At 43.5% G+C, this 16,339-nt stretch overlaps 1 protein-coding gene across 2 annotated transcripts in view; it reads left to right on the top strand.

The window, feature by feature from the left end:
- Positions 1-16,339, top strand: part of dennd1b (DENN/MADD domain containing 1B) — a 101,952-nt gene that overhangs the window by 43,090 nt on the left and 42,523 nt on the right. Inside the window, exons 6-10 of one of the 2 annotated variants that reach the window (XM_084548761.1) lie at positions 2,952-3,021; positions 4,819-4,899; positions 6,188-6,247; positions 9,284-9,337; positions 9,897-10,007. In XM_084548761.1, coding sequence (XP_084404887.1) covers positions 2,952-3,021; positions 4,819-4,899; positions 6,188-6,247; positions 9,284-9,337; positions 9,897-10,007 — 376 coding nt within the window. The remainder of the gene's footprint in view (positions 1-2,951; positions 3,022-4,818; positions 4,900-6,187; positions 6,248-9,283; positions 9,338-9,896; positions 10,008-16,339) is intronic. The other variant, XM_084548762.1, reaches the window with a different exon arrangement.

The raw sequence follows: 16,339 nt of genomic DNA, 5'->3' as shown, positions 1-16,339 counted from the left end.
AGATTTATTGTTGATCTTTAAGACATTTTGAAAAAAAACAACAAGCCAGGATTTACTCGGTTTTAAGTGATGACTAAAATAGAATAGAATAAAAAATAAAAACCGTGTTGCTCTGGTTTGTGGTCACTTTGCTAGAAGACACTTCCTTCCCTTTACTTAACCCGTGACCCGAGAAAGTAAAGGTGTAATGCAATCTTCCACTGAGCCGTCTACAAAGTGTAAGATGACTTACTATTACATGTGCCTGTGCATTAAAGAAGATTTAGGGCTCATCTAAGGAACAAGAATAACTGTCGCGCTTAAAACCCAACAGGTACTTTACGGCAGCATAAACGTCTCCAGTTTAAACATTTAACAAAACACTGAAAGGTGCTGAGGTTTGTCAGCACGCTGTGGGATTATATGCCGTATCTGTGGTGATTTTGGGATCAGTTTGTTTTATTTAACTCTGGATTTTCATCGTGCTTGTGGAGACATATTTTCACATGCGCTAATAAGTCCTCCGTTAGATATGCCCGTGCTGTCTGGTGGTCCGAGCCTGGGAAGGAGAGCACGGGCGGGCTGGGAATGGGTCGCAGATTAACCAGTTCATTCTTTGAGTACATGGCACTTTGAGAAGACATGTGTTTAAAATGGCAGGAGAGATTGCGGGGCCCCCACGCACTGAGCACTCCAGTGATGGATGCCTCTCTCCCTCTCTCTCTCTCCCTCTCTCTCTCTCTATCGGAGGATTTGCGAAGCACAAACAGATCTGAGCAATGAACTGTGACGAGTAGGAGTATCTCTCTGAGCTTTCCAAAGTTTAACTTTGCATGTACAGAAAGCAGAGCAGAGCAGGGGAGGGGAGGGGAGGGGAGAAGGGGAACACAACAATGCTGCTTTAAGTTATATTCCTTTGATTGCAGTTTAGAAAGAAAGTTACCTATCACAGGAATATGTTGGGAGAATATTGATAATTTGTGGCTGGCTGACTTCATCAGCGATCATGCGTTCTCCTCTAAAACAGAGGATTTATAGCACCTTGGCGTAGGGAGGTAATGACTGTGAGATCTGTGAGCCCTGCCGACTCCTTTGGCAGCGAGTCTCATTTACGTACATCCCCTTCAGCAGTGAAAAATGAAGGATTAATGTCCACAGTCCAAGCTTTTTAAACACAAGGCAGATAATGCAGGATTTTAAGCCCTAGACTGAACTGTTTGTGTAAAAATGTAAACTAACCTCATATGCAGATATTGTACATTGTTTGACGTGGCAGAAATAGGTCTTCAGGTTGATATCCGGTCAGCGTGTAAATTAACGCTCGCATGTTTGATGTTCGTCTCTCCTGCAAGTGTGACCTGATTGCGGCGAATCTTCATGCAGATGTCAAAATATTGGCATGTTAAGAGACTGATTGTTTCAGACTAATGGTCACTCGGCCTCCCTGATTGGTGCGCATGGCTGCACTTCTCCGGGAACCCGGCCTGTCATTGGCCCCTTGCGGATTTAGCGATATGAAAATTTGCATCGGGTTCACTTTATTGTTTTCTTGTTGTCTGTTAATTCCAGTCTACAGAGCAGCCAGTGACCCATGCCCTGGAAACTCCTCTGTCTCCAGCCCACTGCCTGAGCAGGAGTATAAACTCACACACTCAAAACTTTACCCGTAAATTTATTACCATATACTCAGAAAAATTAAGCTCTTTGTCAGGTTTAATAATAATACTGAATAAAATAGTTGTCTTCATGAGTTACAGTCAGAGCTATTTACTTATTCGCACTGGAATCAAATAAAAAATCCTCTTTTGATTGATTGGCTCATTTGCTTTCTAATTTATTTTTCTACCCCTGCATCCAGGCGAGTTAATGAAGCATTAATGGGAGGCTGTGTTTATTTAATCGCAATGCTAAGAAGTTCCTATCCAGCATCATTATACATGCAGCGTTTAAAGCTGCATGTTAAAACCTCAAACTAAGTAAAAATTCAATAACTTGATAGGACACCATGTTTTTATTATTTGATTGCATAACATTAAATGAACTGAGCCCTCGCAGCTTTTATGCCAAAAGAAAATGTTGGCCATCTTCCACCTAGAAAGCAAGTGGACTTGGCCAAGAATATGTCAACTTTGTAAAGAAAGCCATGCTGCAGATGCTTTTAGCTTATGGTGGGTGTACTTCGCGATTAGCTCTGACACAAACACTGTGGTATGAATTATTTTGAGCTTGTTAATGAATTTATTTATTTTACATTAATTACATAAGGCAAAGATTTTTTTTTTCTTTTTCTTTTTTTTTTTTTTTAAATATGTGAAGGACATAAAAAGCAGCAGAGAGAAGGGCAGAAGGAGGAGGCGGAGGAAGGGGGAAGGAAGGCAGGAGGCATCTTGGGCTGCATTTTTGTTAATCCTGTGCATCTGCGAGCAGCATGCTTGTAAACCATAGCATCCCTCCGCATCACATGAAAGCTATGGTGTTTTTTTTTTTTTTTTTTCTGTTTGTGAAAGAATCTAAAATCTATTGTTTTGTTTTTTTTTCCCCTCCTATTCTCCACTTCCTATTGGTTTAAAGAGCAGACATGACAGGAATTCATAGCATGCAACGGGCCCTGGACACGAAAGAATGTCATAATAAGGACTAGACAGTGTTTACTTTTTTTTCTCAGTGCAACAATGACTCTGTGCTGAGTAGGTGTAGATGGGAATAGAATCCATTATCTATGCTCTGCATGAATTAGATCATTAAGCAATAGGTCATATAGTTAAATTACTTATAGACATTATGACACAATAAAGTTTTCAGGAGACTGAATCCCTTTACGCTTGCACTTCAAACACATAATAACGCACCGATGTGCTTTGATTCTTTCCATCCTGTTTGTTTCTTGTTTATTGATGATGATGATGATGATGATGATGATGATAAAATGAATGAATCTAGTTCATTAATACGTTTCTCTTTAACTCTTGCAGTTATCTACCATGGTTTGAAATCTACTACAAGCTGCTAAACACCCTGGCAGACTACCTAGTGAAACAGCAGGTAATCGTGCGTTTTGGATTGATCATCTGTTTATGTGTATAAGGTGGAGTATAAGATGTAAAAATGTCGTATGATTTGATTGAGAAACAAGCCCACGGTTTGTTTTAGAAACGGTATTGTGGTTAGACACCCTTCCCCTCCTCCTCCTCCCACCATTCTGTTCTTCTGCATGCCGCGTGTTGTCTTTTGTGTGCAAGTTTTGTTCCCCGTCTCTGGCTCGACTTGGTTCCTGTTGTTAGCGGCAACAATGTTGACATTTCACAGACCAAACGCTGATCTGACACTGGAAGTCATTCCTGATGATTTACTGGAAAACAAATCGTTAAGCAAAAAAGAATATATATATATACACACACCCCCCACACACACACACAAACATACGCAGGAACGCTTGTACTTCTCAAAAGTCTTTTCCCCTGACTATTCACTGCATCGTACTAGCAAAGGGAGGGGAAATGTAAAATATGCAACAAACTGGGGAGATGTGCAGAGTCTAGTGCATAGGGTGTAGGTGATGTTCCACTGTTTAGACTGAAGCGAGGGGAAGGAGGAGGGAGAGAGAGAGAGAGAGAGAGACGGAGCAAGGGAGAGATGCAGGGAGCTCTGGGACCACTTTCAGTTGTCATGTAGTCACTGCTTCTTCCAAGATCCTCGGAGAACAGTGATCAGGACAAAGCGCCTTGCTAAAGTAGAAGTCACAAGCACATCTCATAAGCATTCAACGTGCGTGCACAAAACCCTGCCGTTGAAAGGAACTCGGCAGAATAATCTAATATGGAGAGAGAAAAACAAACAGAATAGGATAGTTTGTGTGTGTGTGTGAGAGAGAGAGAGAGAGAGAGATTGCTGGAAAGCCTGGGTGACTGAAGTGTTAGTGTGCATGATTTGGTTTCTATTTACCCCGCTGTCCGTTCCAGGCGAGAGGGAGATGTTGACAGACGAGGGAAGACAGAAGAGCGATGAGGGTTTAAGGCGAGGGGTAAATGAACTGTTTCCCCAGGCCGTGTTGCTGACCATGCGTGTGAGCATTGAGCCTCTCATGACAGGAGGCTGTTCGATTCCACGCACCCCTCACACCCCTCCCTCCCTCCCTCCCTCCCTCCCACTCTGCTTTACTGTATGTTGCCGCCCATTGCTCCTATTGCTCTGTGGCTTGTGCGCACACACACGCACACTTATTTCCTCAAACAAGCAACGGCTCGTAGCCACAACCCAAACAAAGTTCTTGGAGAAAGCAGAAGAAAAAGAGGCTAAAACAAACAACAAAGTGCAACCTCTATGTTCCCAGTAGTTAGTTTAGTTTAAGTACAAGTTTACCCCCTTACTGTTGTCCCTCTCTGTACTCAAAGACACCAGAGTGTAAACAGCAGTCTTGTCGTAGAGCTCATAAATGCTGGAAGAATAATCTCGGGGCCTGTTCTGTGGTCAAACCAGCTCTCCGACGGCTTCCTAAAGCCCCTGTCTTTGGAGTGGGGGACCCCTGCTTAATTACCGACAGCCCGCTCTCTGCCATAAATCAACGCCGCTGGATAATAAGCGTCTGCAGCCCTAACACTCAGACGTCTTTTAACCTCGCCATTTCTCGTTAAACACATGTCAGTCGGATGTTGTGGAGCCCTTCAGGCCTCGCTGCAGGATTGCCCTCTGGTCTGCGGCTGCGGCTGTCCCAGCACTGTTGTTAAGATTGACACGTAACTTGTGACATCAAGAAAACAAGTAAATAAAATTCACGTGTCCTCTGTGTTTTTTTTTTTTCTTCTTCTTCTTCTTCTTGTGTTGTTTGTTTCTCTCCCCAAGGAAAATGACTTGAATGACATGCTGAATTCTCTCTATGATCTGCCTGTGCCAAAGCCCTTCACGCCAGTCAACCTGAGTGTGGTAAGTATAGATCTTATATTCCTCCTTATCTGAGGCAAGACAGGTGAGAACAGAGACGGAAAAGGAGGGGAGGCGGGACAGGCAGGTTACTGTAACAGTTGCTGCATCGGGAAGGGGACTGTAGAGAAGAAGAGGAGACGGTAACAGTTGGCTGAAGTAGTTTTAAAGTCGTGTGAGAGACGCAGAAAGTCAAAAATGCAGGAATGGTGAGAATCCTAAAACAGGAAGTAAATACGGCAGACGGGGAGAAACCGGGAGATCGACGAAGAAACCGAGGTCGCGATGGAGAAGATAAATGAAGGAATGACAGAGGAGACAGCAAACACAGAGCAGGAGGAGGTTAAGATACTAGGTAGGAACAGAGAGACGCAGAGAGCCCGAGACTGACACCGTGTTTGGAAACAAGAAGTAGCGCTAACAGGTTTTTGTGTGATAAGCCCGATCTGGACATGTTTAAACTTGAAAGGTCCTTTCACAACTCGTCGTGTCTCCCGCTTATCAAAAACTGAAATGGCTTAACGAGCCCGGGTCCCTCCAAGTCAGCCTGTGTTTGAGTTAACTCTGACACAATCTGTCCTTGACTGTTTCCAGCTCATACATAAAACACTCACTCTCAAACAGTTGTCGCTTCCATTAGCCCGGCCGGTTTAAGCAGAGCGTAATGGTTTTCGGTGGGACCGCTAAGCTTCACGGTGTTACGTTCGCCAGCATCTCAATATTTTAGTTGCTCAGACTAAGACACGCCGTAATGGGATCAAAAGAGCGCCAGTGTTAGCCTTTGTACTTGAAGACCACCGCTCCTTTCTTGGACCAATTAAGCAAGCAGCTGTAGTCCGTCTCTGCAGCGGAGGGTCTCAGAAGGATACACATCTAATTACACAGATGAATTTACAACACAACATGAATAATAGGAGGTAATCAATATATCTCTGCGAAGGTTAACAAGGTCAATTAACATTCCTTGTGATTTATTTCTTCTTTGTGTCAGTTTCTTTTTTTTTTTGTTGGGGGGTGGGTGGGTGGGTGGGGGGTGTTATGCGCCATATATGTGAACAAAACCTTTTCATCTCAATCTCAGAGCTTCATTGGAATAGAAGCCCCGGAGAGCAGAGGTGATAGCTTCATCTCTTTTTCTGGAGACGCCACTAGTTTGATATTTAATTGATGAAGCAGAATTATTCCCTTAAAGAGTGTTTTTTGTTTTATCGTGGCAGCCAAGAAGAAGGATCATTGTCCCCTTTCATGTGTGAACCCTGTTTTGCTCTCTCTCCCTCTCTCATTGTGCAAGAATGAGCAGTTGTATATTGCCACTGGGCAAGTACTGAGAGATCAGCGAAGCAAGGAGCCGGTGAGTGGAGGAGAATGAGTGAGCGGCGGAGAAAAAGGGAGGAGGGAAGGAGGCTGCTGTGAAATATGAAACTGCTGCTATACTAATCACATGGGAGCCACGGATTTCCAATTTGGCCAAATAAGCTGCGCTATCTTTTTAAATGTAACAAAAACAAACTATCCTGGGCCTTGGTGTATGTTTCTTCTCCTCTGGAAAACAATCAAACTTTGTAAATGATTAATGCCCTTCCACACTGCTATATTCTCTCTCTGAATATCAAAAGTTTCTTTTTTTTTTCTCCTTCTCTTTATGTTTAAAGCAAAGGCAATTGTGCTCAAAAAATCTCCTTGATGCCTTTCCAGTTAACCCACTTTCAATGTTTTTATACAAACAAGTCTTCGAAAGAACAAGAAGAAAAGCAGATAAGCAAGCAAACAGCCAATGAAAGCCTGGGATGAGTTGAGGAGCACGGCTTGTGATTATCACAATGCCATGAATTTGTAGACCAACAGGGAAACATTATTTAGCACAAGAAAGAAACACAAGGATGTACTGTAGTTACTGTAAATGGTTACGGCTGGTTTACCCCAAGATCCCTGATCTTTTACTACAATTTATTTATTTATCTACAGTTGTTTTTTTTGGCTACACATGCATTTTATTTCAATACATTTTTAACTAGTGAACTTTATTTAGTCTCATGTGAACATGTTTTCCTTTCAACATATTATTTATCAAAGATGAGAAAGGAGCAAAGATTGTTTTCAGCCAAAACTAGAAACTCTTAAAAGTAGTTTCAGGAAACTGCTCCAATAAGTACTTCAGAAAGGAAGAACATGCAAGTGAGATTTAAATTTAAATGTACAAACTCACATTTAATTCCTCACATGAGAAAAAAGAAAAGCTATTTAATTTATATTGTGTTTTATAAAGTTGGCAGGTAAACGATAATGCTGCTGTTAAAGCTGTCTAGCCATCTTCTTGATTAGGATCAATAGCTAGTAGACCGTCTCCGCTTCAGTACGACCGAAAACTATCAAAATTTCTTCAAAAAGAAAAAAGAATTTACACTTAGAGCAACTTAGAGCTAAATTTACATTAGAATAAACACAAAAAACATAAAATATTACTTTACTTTTTTCCATAAAATGTCACTACAGGTCCAAAAAAAAAAAAAATAGAATTTTGTTTCCTCCTTGGTTATTGCCAAGTAGCACCAAATGAATAAAATGGTAAATATCTGATAGAAATTGCCATTTTTTAACACAAAACCAGTGTGTACCGTAGTTGCTGTAAACAAAAAAAACAACCTCTGGTCAAGATTGATTCTTAAAGTTTATTACTGTATGGTCTTTTTACCTTCCATATCAAAACTAATAATGTCTTAGTTTTGTAAGTACTTTTAAGTCGTTTAAAATATGCATAAACTACAGATATAATACTTCAAATCTTTAAACAGATTCACTTACCATACAGCCGGCTGTGTAGGAGTTGACAAATCGTATGCTTGTGTATGTTTTGCTCAGGAAAAAAAATAAATAAAAAAGGAAAGAAACTCGGAGGGAAAGCCTTGGATGTTGGTTCCACTTTAGTTTGTGCTACTACAACAATGACCATCCTCTGGGAATACAGTGATTGTTTACTCCTAATAATTGTTTTCACACTTAATACACATGCACTCGGGGAGTTAAATATTTAGCTTGTTTTAAACTAAGCTAAATGTTCCAGGGCTACGAGTCACATTTTATTTTTTGTTATTACAGTCTTGTGTTTTATTTGTCATGAATTAGCATTCGTCTTTTTACTGGCTGGGCGACATGTCCCAGTGCTGAGTGAAATATAAAACTTAGGAAATATTAAGTGTTAGGTGCCAAGACAACTCTGACCAGCAAAATGTGCTTATGGCTCATCCTTAGAGGAAAATGCTGAGTCGGTAGGCTAACTAATATCACGAATAAGGTTCATATTGTCACGATTCAGGTATTTTTCCATCGTCGTGGATTTTTAGACTTGATTTTTAGTGTCTGATGGACTTTCTCGTCTCTATAATCAGAGACACTTTCCCTCTGTGGTGGTTTGCTGGGACGCTGGGACGCTGATTTGGAATGGCTCTTCTTACATTTGCACGTTCTTAACCGTCTTCTTTGTGATGTTAAATATTTCTGTTCCATTTTCTTTTATTTAAGGAATGTATTTTACTGATTTATTATCTCATTATGTCTAAGTAAGTTCAGGCTCTGTCTTAGGTCTTGAATGCGGCGCTATTTAGCAGCCAGCTCTCATGTGTTGGATATCAAACCTCCTGGAACTTAACTTAAACAATTTCTCAACCACATTAGCTTAACATTATTTGTTAAATGATTTTTTTTGCTGAAGTCTAAGTGAAGTTTAACATTTTACTTGAAATACTGCGTTTCCAGTGTGAGAGCATCTACTGGTGGAGCTGCAGTGGATTTAATTCAAGGCCTGCAACAGATGGTTGAGTGAAGGCCTAGAGGAACGCAGGTGTACTCAGGATACAGGAGAGAGTGTGCGTAAGAGACACAATGGTGTGTTTCACTTGGTGGTTTGTCTACCTCCGAACAACACCTCTCTCAGGCCCCTTTGATCTGAACACTGAACCTGCCCTGCTCTCCCAAAGTGAGACAGGCAGCCCTGTGATCCTCTAAACAACCCGTGTGTGTGAGTGCGTGGCTGTGTGGATGCGCGCATAGACTTTTAGTGTGTGTGTGTGTGTGTGTTGATGCTCCGCGAGCCTTTTTAATGCTTAAATAAAGACTCAGTTTTCCACCGGAGACATCACCCCAGTCTGCGTCTATGGGGAGCTCAGCTGCTATTGAGCTTTCTCTGTTCTGTAGGCCTGATAAAAGCATTGCCACAGTTCAGACACCAGCTCAGCAATTCATATAGACAGAGCTGAAGATGAGCCATAAATCATAGAACAAAGTGAAAGGCCCTTTTTTTTTTTTCCACCCTTCATTCTCTTCTATGTGAGTGGTGTGCTTCACTTGTGACCTTCCCTCTTCTCTCTCCTGCATGTTTGTGTTTTCGCAGCACTCCTACTTCATCGCCCCGGATATCAATGGACTGCCAACTATCCCTGAGAGTGTAAGTACACGCGGAAAAGAAAAGGAGACAAAAAGGAGATAAAGAGAAATCCCTATCTTCTGGTAACATCCCTGCCTCTAATCGTTTTTAATCAAATGCACTTGTCACCGTTTGAAATTATTGCATCATCCCCTTGTTTCAGCTTTATCTCCTGTGGTTCTCGTACTTTTTAATGTCGAAGTTCAATGATAGGCCCCGGTGTTAGAAGATTCAAGCTGAGCACATGTTCTTTGTCGGTTTTGTATTAAAATCTTAGCTCAAATCTTTGTGGCAAGGGACGCCCCGACAAGAACAGTTACCGGCGGTACGGTTTCAGATAGATTGACACGTTATCTCTTCTGTACGTTAGATGAATGTAGTTTAAATTTGTATTTCTCATCCATTTTTACTGCAAAACTATATCTGCAGTGATGGAAGTCCTTTTTTATTCCAGCCAGTACTGCGTGTCTCTCTGTGGCACACTCTCACCGTCTGCAGCGTTGACACCTCACTGTAAGCAAGTTGTGCTAGGACAGTTTGTTATATACCTGAATATCCTTCTGTTCCTGTCTATCTCCAGAGGAACCTGACAGAGTACTTTGTGGCTGTGGACATCAACAACATGCTCCAGCTCTACGCCAGTATGCTGCACGAACGGCGCATCATCATTACCTCAAGCAAGCTTAGCACTGTGAGTCCGTTGGCTTCAAGTCCATCTCCCCAGTCCGCAGTCAGTTATTTTGTCTGACCTGTCAAGACGCCGCCTTAAAATAAGTTAGAAAACTGTTCAAGGGCGGATCTTTTCAAAACCGTTCGCGCCTTTGTGTTGTCACGTTTAATTCTCGAGGTTGAAGCTTCCAGTCACACAAATTGCCACGCTTCAGACGCCAGCTCGGTTGTTTTTGGAACAAGAAAACAAAAAAATTAAATGTAAATGCTATTTTTACTCAAATTTCCCATCCATAAAAGTGTAGCTTGAATGTGGGGACTGCCTCTTAGATTAAACATGATTCCCTTCATCAATATTCCAGCAGGACATCAAACCCTAAATAGTACCATGAGGATATTTATCTGACGTGGCTATGCTACTTGCATGAGGAGAGCTGAAGTGATCTCTTGCCCACCCCCAGCCAGTCCTGCAGTCAGACAGCACTATCGCCGAGCTCTGACAAGCTGTAACATCCGCGCTAAAGCTGGATTATATGTGACTGTTTGTTCTGAAACGGCAGCGCATTAATGCTCAAAAAGCCGTAAATTATCCGTTATTACATGCCTTAACTCTTTCACATGATTTAAAGTCACTTTTGTCCGTCCGCGTGAGGGAGGAGATCTCTGTGTGTCTTCCTCCCCCTCGTCCTCCCTCTGTTCCTCATTCCATCCTCCGCCCGTTATCTTTGAGGCTGATGAGGCAGAGCCAAATGTTTATGACAGATGAGATGGGAGAGGGAAGTGATGTCATCCAAGCCCTATCTGTATCTGTGGTGCAGTCTTTTTTATTATTATTTATTTTTTTGACCGTGCTATCTACAAGTCTGCTGAACACTTAACAGCCGGAGGGGCCTGTGGTGGTGTTGGGTGCTGGAGGGAACGGCTCCCAAGGTCTCCCGTAGGAGCTATAATCAGGAGGAGCTGTTAAAATTACCCAGTCCTCAGAGGATTTCACCTGTCTCCCCTCGGCTCCTCAGACCAGCAGCACCTCTGCTCGGGGTCTAGGCAGCGCGCTGTGCTGTGACACAAGCAGTACACGATGTAAATTATCAGACTCAAGGGTGAGAGTGTTTTTTTTTTTTTTTTCTTTCTAACGGGAAGAGGGGGCGGAGGTGATTTTTGTCTGTGATTTACAGTTTTCTGCAGCTCAAAGACAAATCTTGGCTTGTTTTTTATTGCAGATATATGCAGTCAGTATATTTTAAGAGCCTCCACGTCAGACCTTTACTTCTGGAAGCCTTTTATCCCCTTCAGTACCTCATCCGCTCATCTATCCATCCATCTTCCTCGGGGGAGAGGTGTTTTTGGGTTGGTAGCGATATATGTCAGCCAGTGTAGTACAAAGGTATTTTCACATCTCCGCTGGGATTACTCGCAGGCCTCGTGTTATTACGGCGTCTGTGATGCGTTATTTTTGCTGTTGGGTAGGCTGACCTCCTGGTTCAAGTGGAAATGGCTGCTATGATTCTTGAAGGCGGCTATCTGAGTGTGTACATACTTAAACTGAAAACAGTCCCACTCATTATCCTCGCCGCTGTCTCGTGATCACGTGTCTTAAGGGAGGAGAAATATATAATTTATGTCAGAGTTTGTCAAAATGCTGGTTAAAGTGAGTGTTAGCAGTCACTGCGCGGACAGGTAATATTTCTATAGTCTGCTTCCCACAGATAGATGTATGAGAGAAGGTATTGTTAGTAACATCGTTAGTACCATCCAGCTGCTTTTCACCACCTCCGCCTGTCCAGCGTTTCAGCCAAGCAGAGAAGAACAGGGAATAGAAAGAGGAAAGAAACGCACACACACACACACACACCCAGATATACTGCATTTATTCTGCCTGCTCTAGGTGCTGCCTGCGTTAAAGCCCCCGGTGAACCCGGCGTATCAGTCTGTCGGTACATGGCTGGCGCGTCTCGCAAGCAGCCGAAAGCAAAGGAATAAATCATGATCTTACAACAATGCGTCAGTTGACTTATTGCTGTTTCGTGACCGGAGGTGAATGGTACCAGTGTTTTAAAAGGCCGGTTGGCGGTGGCGCAAGGGCGGGAGCCAGCCGTGCGTGCAGCCTTGTCATAGGCCCGTATAATAGGGCAGCATCGGCCCTTCCTCTAACTAGTCAGTTGGGACGACCCCCATCACCATCGCCCCACCACCCCCTGTGTCTTTCATCTGCCGAGGCCCCCCAGCTCTCGAGCCCTGCCTCTGCCCTGCCTATTGCCCAAACTCGCACAGCCCGGGCCCCAGCGCCGGCTGACAGCAGTCCTCTCATCAGGCTGTCAGGCCTATGCTAACAAGGAGCTATCCATCCACCGTGCCCTAGAGTGCCAGCTGTCTCTCTGTTTCCAGCCTTTTCCTCTGTTGTTCCTCTTCTCTCGTTCCATGACTTCTCTGCCTCTCTCTCTATCTTAGTTATTCTTTCTTTCTGACATATTATTTTCTGTCCATCTGTCTCTCACTCTCTCTGGCTACACTTCTCGTTTTCTCTGACTTTGCCTCCCTCTTCCTGGGAGTCTTAATGTGTCTCTCTGTTGTTGGGCAACTGCAGAACATCAGGACATCCTCCCCCTCCTTCCCCCCCCCCCCCCCCCGCCCTTCCCCTCCTTCACCACCTTCTCCTCCTTGTCTTCAATAGACTTATCTCTGCCCCCATGCCAAGCATCTCAAGGTGTGCGTTGTGTCGCCGTGACCGCGTGTGCGCATATGTGCATGTAGTGGGTGTTTCTGTCTCCTCTACATGCATCTGTTTGTGGGTCGTCTGCGCTCACAGGTGTTTGTGCCTCGTGCCTTATGTCTTTCTGTGAGAGTCAGCGGCTGTGCGTGCAGGAGTGGGAGGCCTGGCGTTAGCTGTTAGGCGCGTTGTCCTGCGTGCCCTCTCTCTCTCTCTCTCTCCACGTGCCACCTACCTGTTTGTGGCGCACTTGCGTCGCACCAGGCCTGACACCGGCGTTTGTCAACACAAGGAAATGCGGAGCGTGGGTAATTAGCAACTTTCTCTGTGCATGGGCAGAGAAGAGGGAAAGGCTAACACACCAATAAAAGAACAGGAGAAGTGAGGGAGAGGTGGCGATGGACAGAAGGACAGCAGGAGGAGAGGTGGAAAACAGAATAAGTAATGAAGACCTGGGATGAAAGTGAAACTTGGAAAAGGAGGATTGAATTTAGAGAGTGTATAGGGACAAAGTTGGGTAAATGAGAGTTTAAGGCTGGTGTGAAGAGGTCAACAGAGGAGCGACTCTGTTGATAACGTTCCTCCTGTCAAACGGAAGTACGTTGCCTGCAGCTGGAGCTACTTTTGCACATTGTGCTCTTACTACAGTTGAATGTTCAGCGTCAACAAAAGAATCAAGCGTGTAAGCAACTAGTTTTTCTTTTGTGCTGGATGTAAAGTGATGTGTAAATGTTGTGTAGTAGGTGTTTTTCCATTTCCTGTATGTGCACGCTCAGGTGATGAGTAGCGGTGTGAGCGGAAACTCTCAGAGTTGAAGTGTTGAGGTGTCTGTAAGGAAGCATCACTGTTGAAGGTTTATGTTGTTGTCCAGATGAAGATGATGATGATGATGATGATGTGTGAATATGGAGATTGATGGTTGAGGCAGCTGCTGACATGTTATTAACAAATTGCCGTTGATTGCACAAATCCAGTTGTGGTCTTTTCTTCTTTCCAGGTAATTTGTTGTAGAATAAACATTATACACTGCCTGCCAAAAAAAAAAGTCACACCAGATTTATTTCCATCCAGTGTTGGATAAATTTTTCACCAAGATCTTGTATTGATGATGGGAGAGTCTGACCACTGCACAAAGCCTTCTCCAGCACATCCCAAAGATTCTCAATGGGGTTAAGGTCTGGACTCTGTGGTGGCCAATCCATGTGTGAAAATGATGTCTCATGCTCCCTGAACCACTCTTTCACAATCTGAGCCCCATGAATCCTGACATTGTCATCTTTGAATATGCCCGTGAACATCAGGGAAGAAAAAAATCCATTGATGGAATAACCTGGTCATTCAGTATATTCAGGTAGTCAGCTGACCTCATTCTTTGGGCAACATAATGTTGCTGAACCTAGACCTGAGCAACTGCAGCAACCCCAGATCATAGCACTGTCCCCACAGGCTTGTACAATAGACACTAGGCATGATGGGTGCATCACTTCATCTGCCTCTCTTCTTACGCTGATGCCCCCATCACTCTGGAACAGGGTAAACCTGGACTCATCAGACCACATGACCTTCTTCCATTGCTCCAGAGTCCAATCTTTATGCTCCCAAGCAAACTGAAGCCCCTTTTCTGGTTAGCCTCACTGATTAGTGGTTTTCTTAAGGCTACACAGCTGTTTAGTCACAATCCCTTGAGTTCCCCATGATGGTTCCCCACTATCCTTCCAGTTTTTAATAATGCGTTGGACAGTTCTTAACCCAATTTTAGTAGTTTCTTTAATCTCCTCAGATGTTTTCTCTACTTGATGCATGCCAATGATTTGACCCTTCTCAAACAGACTAACGGGATGTGTCTTTGGACATGGTTGTTTAAGAAATGAGAAGCTACTCATTGCATCAGTTGGGGTTAAGTAACTTGTTGCCAGCTGAAAGATAATCACCCATGCAGTAATTATCCAATAGGAGGCTCCTACCTATTTGCTTAGCTAAATCCAGGTGGCAAATTTTATTTTGGCCAGGCAGTGTATGTTTTCCTACTAGTTTAATATGTTTACTATAAGGAAACTCTATTCTACGATGTTTGACATTTAGTACATGGTCTGTACTGTTAGCATATAGTCTGGAATAGCACACAGCCTGTGACTCACACTCAGACCATACTGTATTATTGACAGAACTGGTGTGTGACCTCTTAGCTCAGGATTATTGCAACCTTCTTCAAAGTTGCAGTGCGTTTATTTTATTTTTTTTATCTCTCCACTTATTTCTTCCTTCTTCTCCAACTTTCACCTCCTCCCTCCCGTCTCTTTATGTTTCTCTGTCCTTCCTTTAGTCTCATTGAATGAGTCTGGGAAACCAGTGTTAGCGTGGACACTCTCTTTCTCAGCTACAGCACACTAAAAAAAGCTCTCGGGGCAGAACCAAAGACCTTGACTGCGTTTTGAAGCAGGCTGTCGCTGTATAATCGGTTAGCTTCTCTCTGAGGAAGGGGCAACGCACACGCCCGCGCGCACGCCCTCACACACATACACACACAGTGTAAGAGGCAGGCAGCCCCTCATTACCAGGCAGAGCCCTGGTCCCTGAGGACTGGACCCAGCACCTAATCCTGTATTTGTTCTTGGGGACTGTATCTGTGATTCTCCATTGAATGGAATATTAAGCACCCAGGTCTTTTGTGGAGCGTGTAAGCCATTTGGCTCCACTCATCTATTATTTATCAGCCTGGCAAATATTTTATCAGCCTTAGCCTCTCATGACCCACTCTCATGTGAAGCCCCCCACCCCTCTAAATGAAGAAAAAAAGAGGGGTATGATTTCTTCGTTTTTTTTTTCTTCTTCCCCCCAATTTATCTTTCTTTTACTTTTTGCCTCATTTGTTCTAAAACCTGGACAAGGACACGGGGATTTGTATTAAGCTGAATTAGAGAAGCAAATATGTGAACTATTCCCCTGGAGTTCCCTTCAACTTACTTTATCTAAGGCACTCTGCCACCTCCATCGCTTTGGAGATAGCAAATAAAAAGAAAAGTGAAATCTAGATTTGCTTTATAAATCACTATCTTAGTTTCAGACTCCCTTCTCAGCCAACTCCCCCAATCCAGGCACCCGGCCTCAGAAGAAGAGAAGCAGAGACTCCTGTTTTCACTTTCAACCTGAGAGTAAATCATGCCAGTTGGGGGGCTCACCTTGAGGCCTGGTGGAGATAATTGGAGTTGGTTAGCGGGGTGTTCTGTGCCATTACCTCCTGGTACCGGCGAATGGCTGGGGCTTGTCTCGCACTCCCAGAGGAGGGATACACTAGCCTGTTGGCTCTTCACTAAGTGTGTGTGTGGGTTCATGCACGCGTGACATGTGTACATATGTGTGTATGTATAACAATCACAATCAGATCGCTGACCTCTCTTCGTCACGATTTAACGGCCCCCTTACCATCAGCGCTTCGGATTAGGGAAGAGGGAGAAGGCTGTGATGGTTCTGATAGTCGCTTTTTCCACCAAGTGCCTCACTTTCGCTCATTAATATTCATAGCATTGATTTATTTTCAGAATTAACAAAAAAACAAACTGTTTGCCAGGGAATTAATCCTGACAGGAGCGTGGCATCGTTGTGTTTTATTTGAAGACAGCAGAGATATGCATATGCAGATACACAGA

This window comes from Chelon labrosus (assembly GCF_963514085.1).
Source record: "Chelon labrosus genome assembly, chromosome: 7".
Lineage (NCBI taxonomy): Eukaryota > Metazoa > Chordata > Actinopteri > Mugiliformes > Mugilidae > Chelon > Chelon labrosus.
This window is presented reverse-complemented; position numbering and strand designations above follow the sequence as displayed.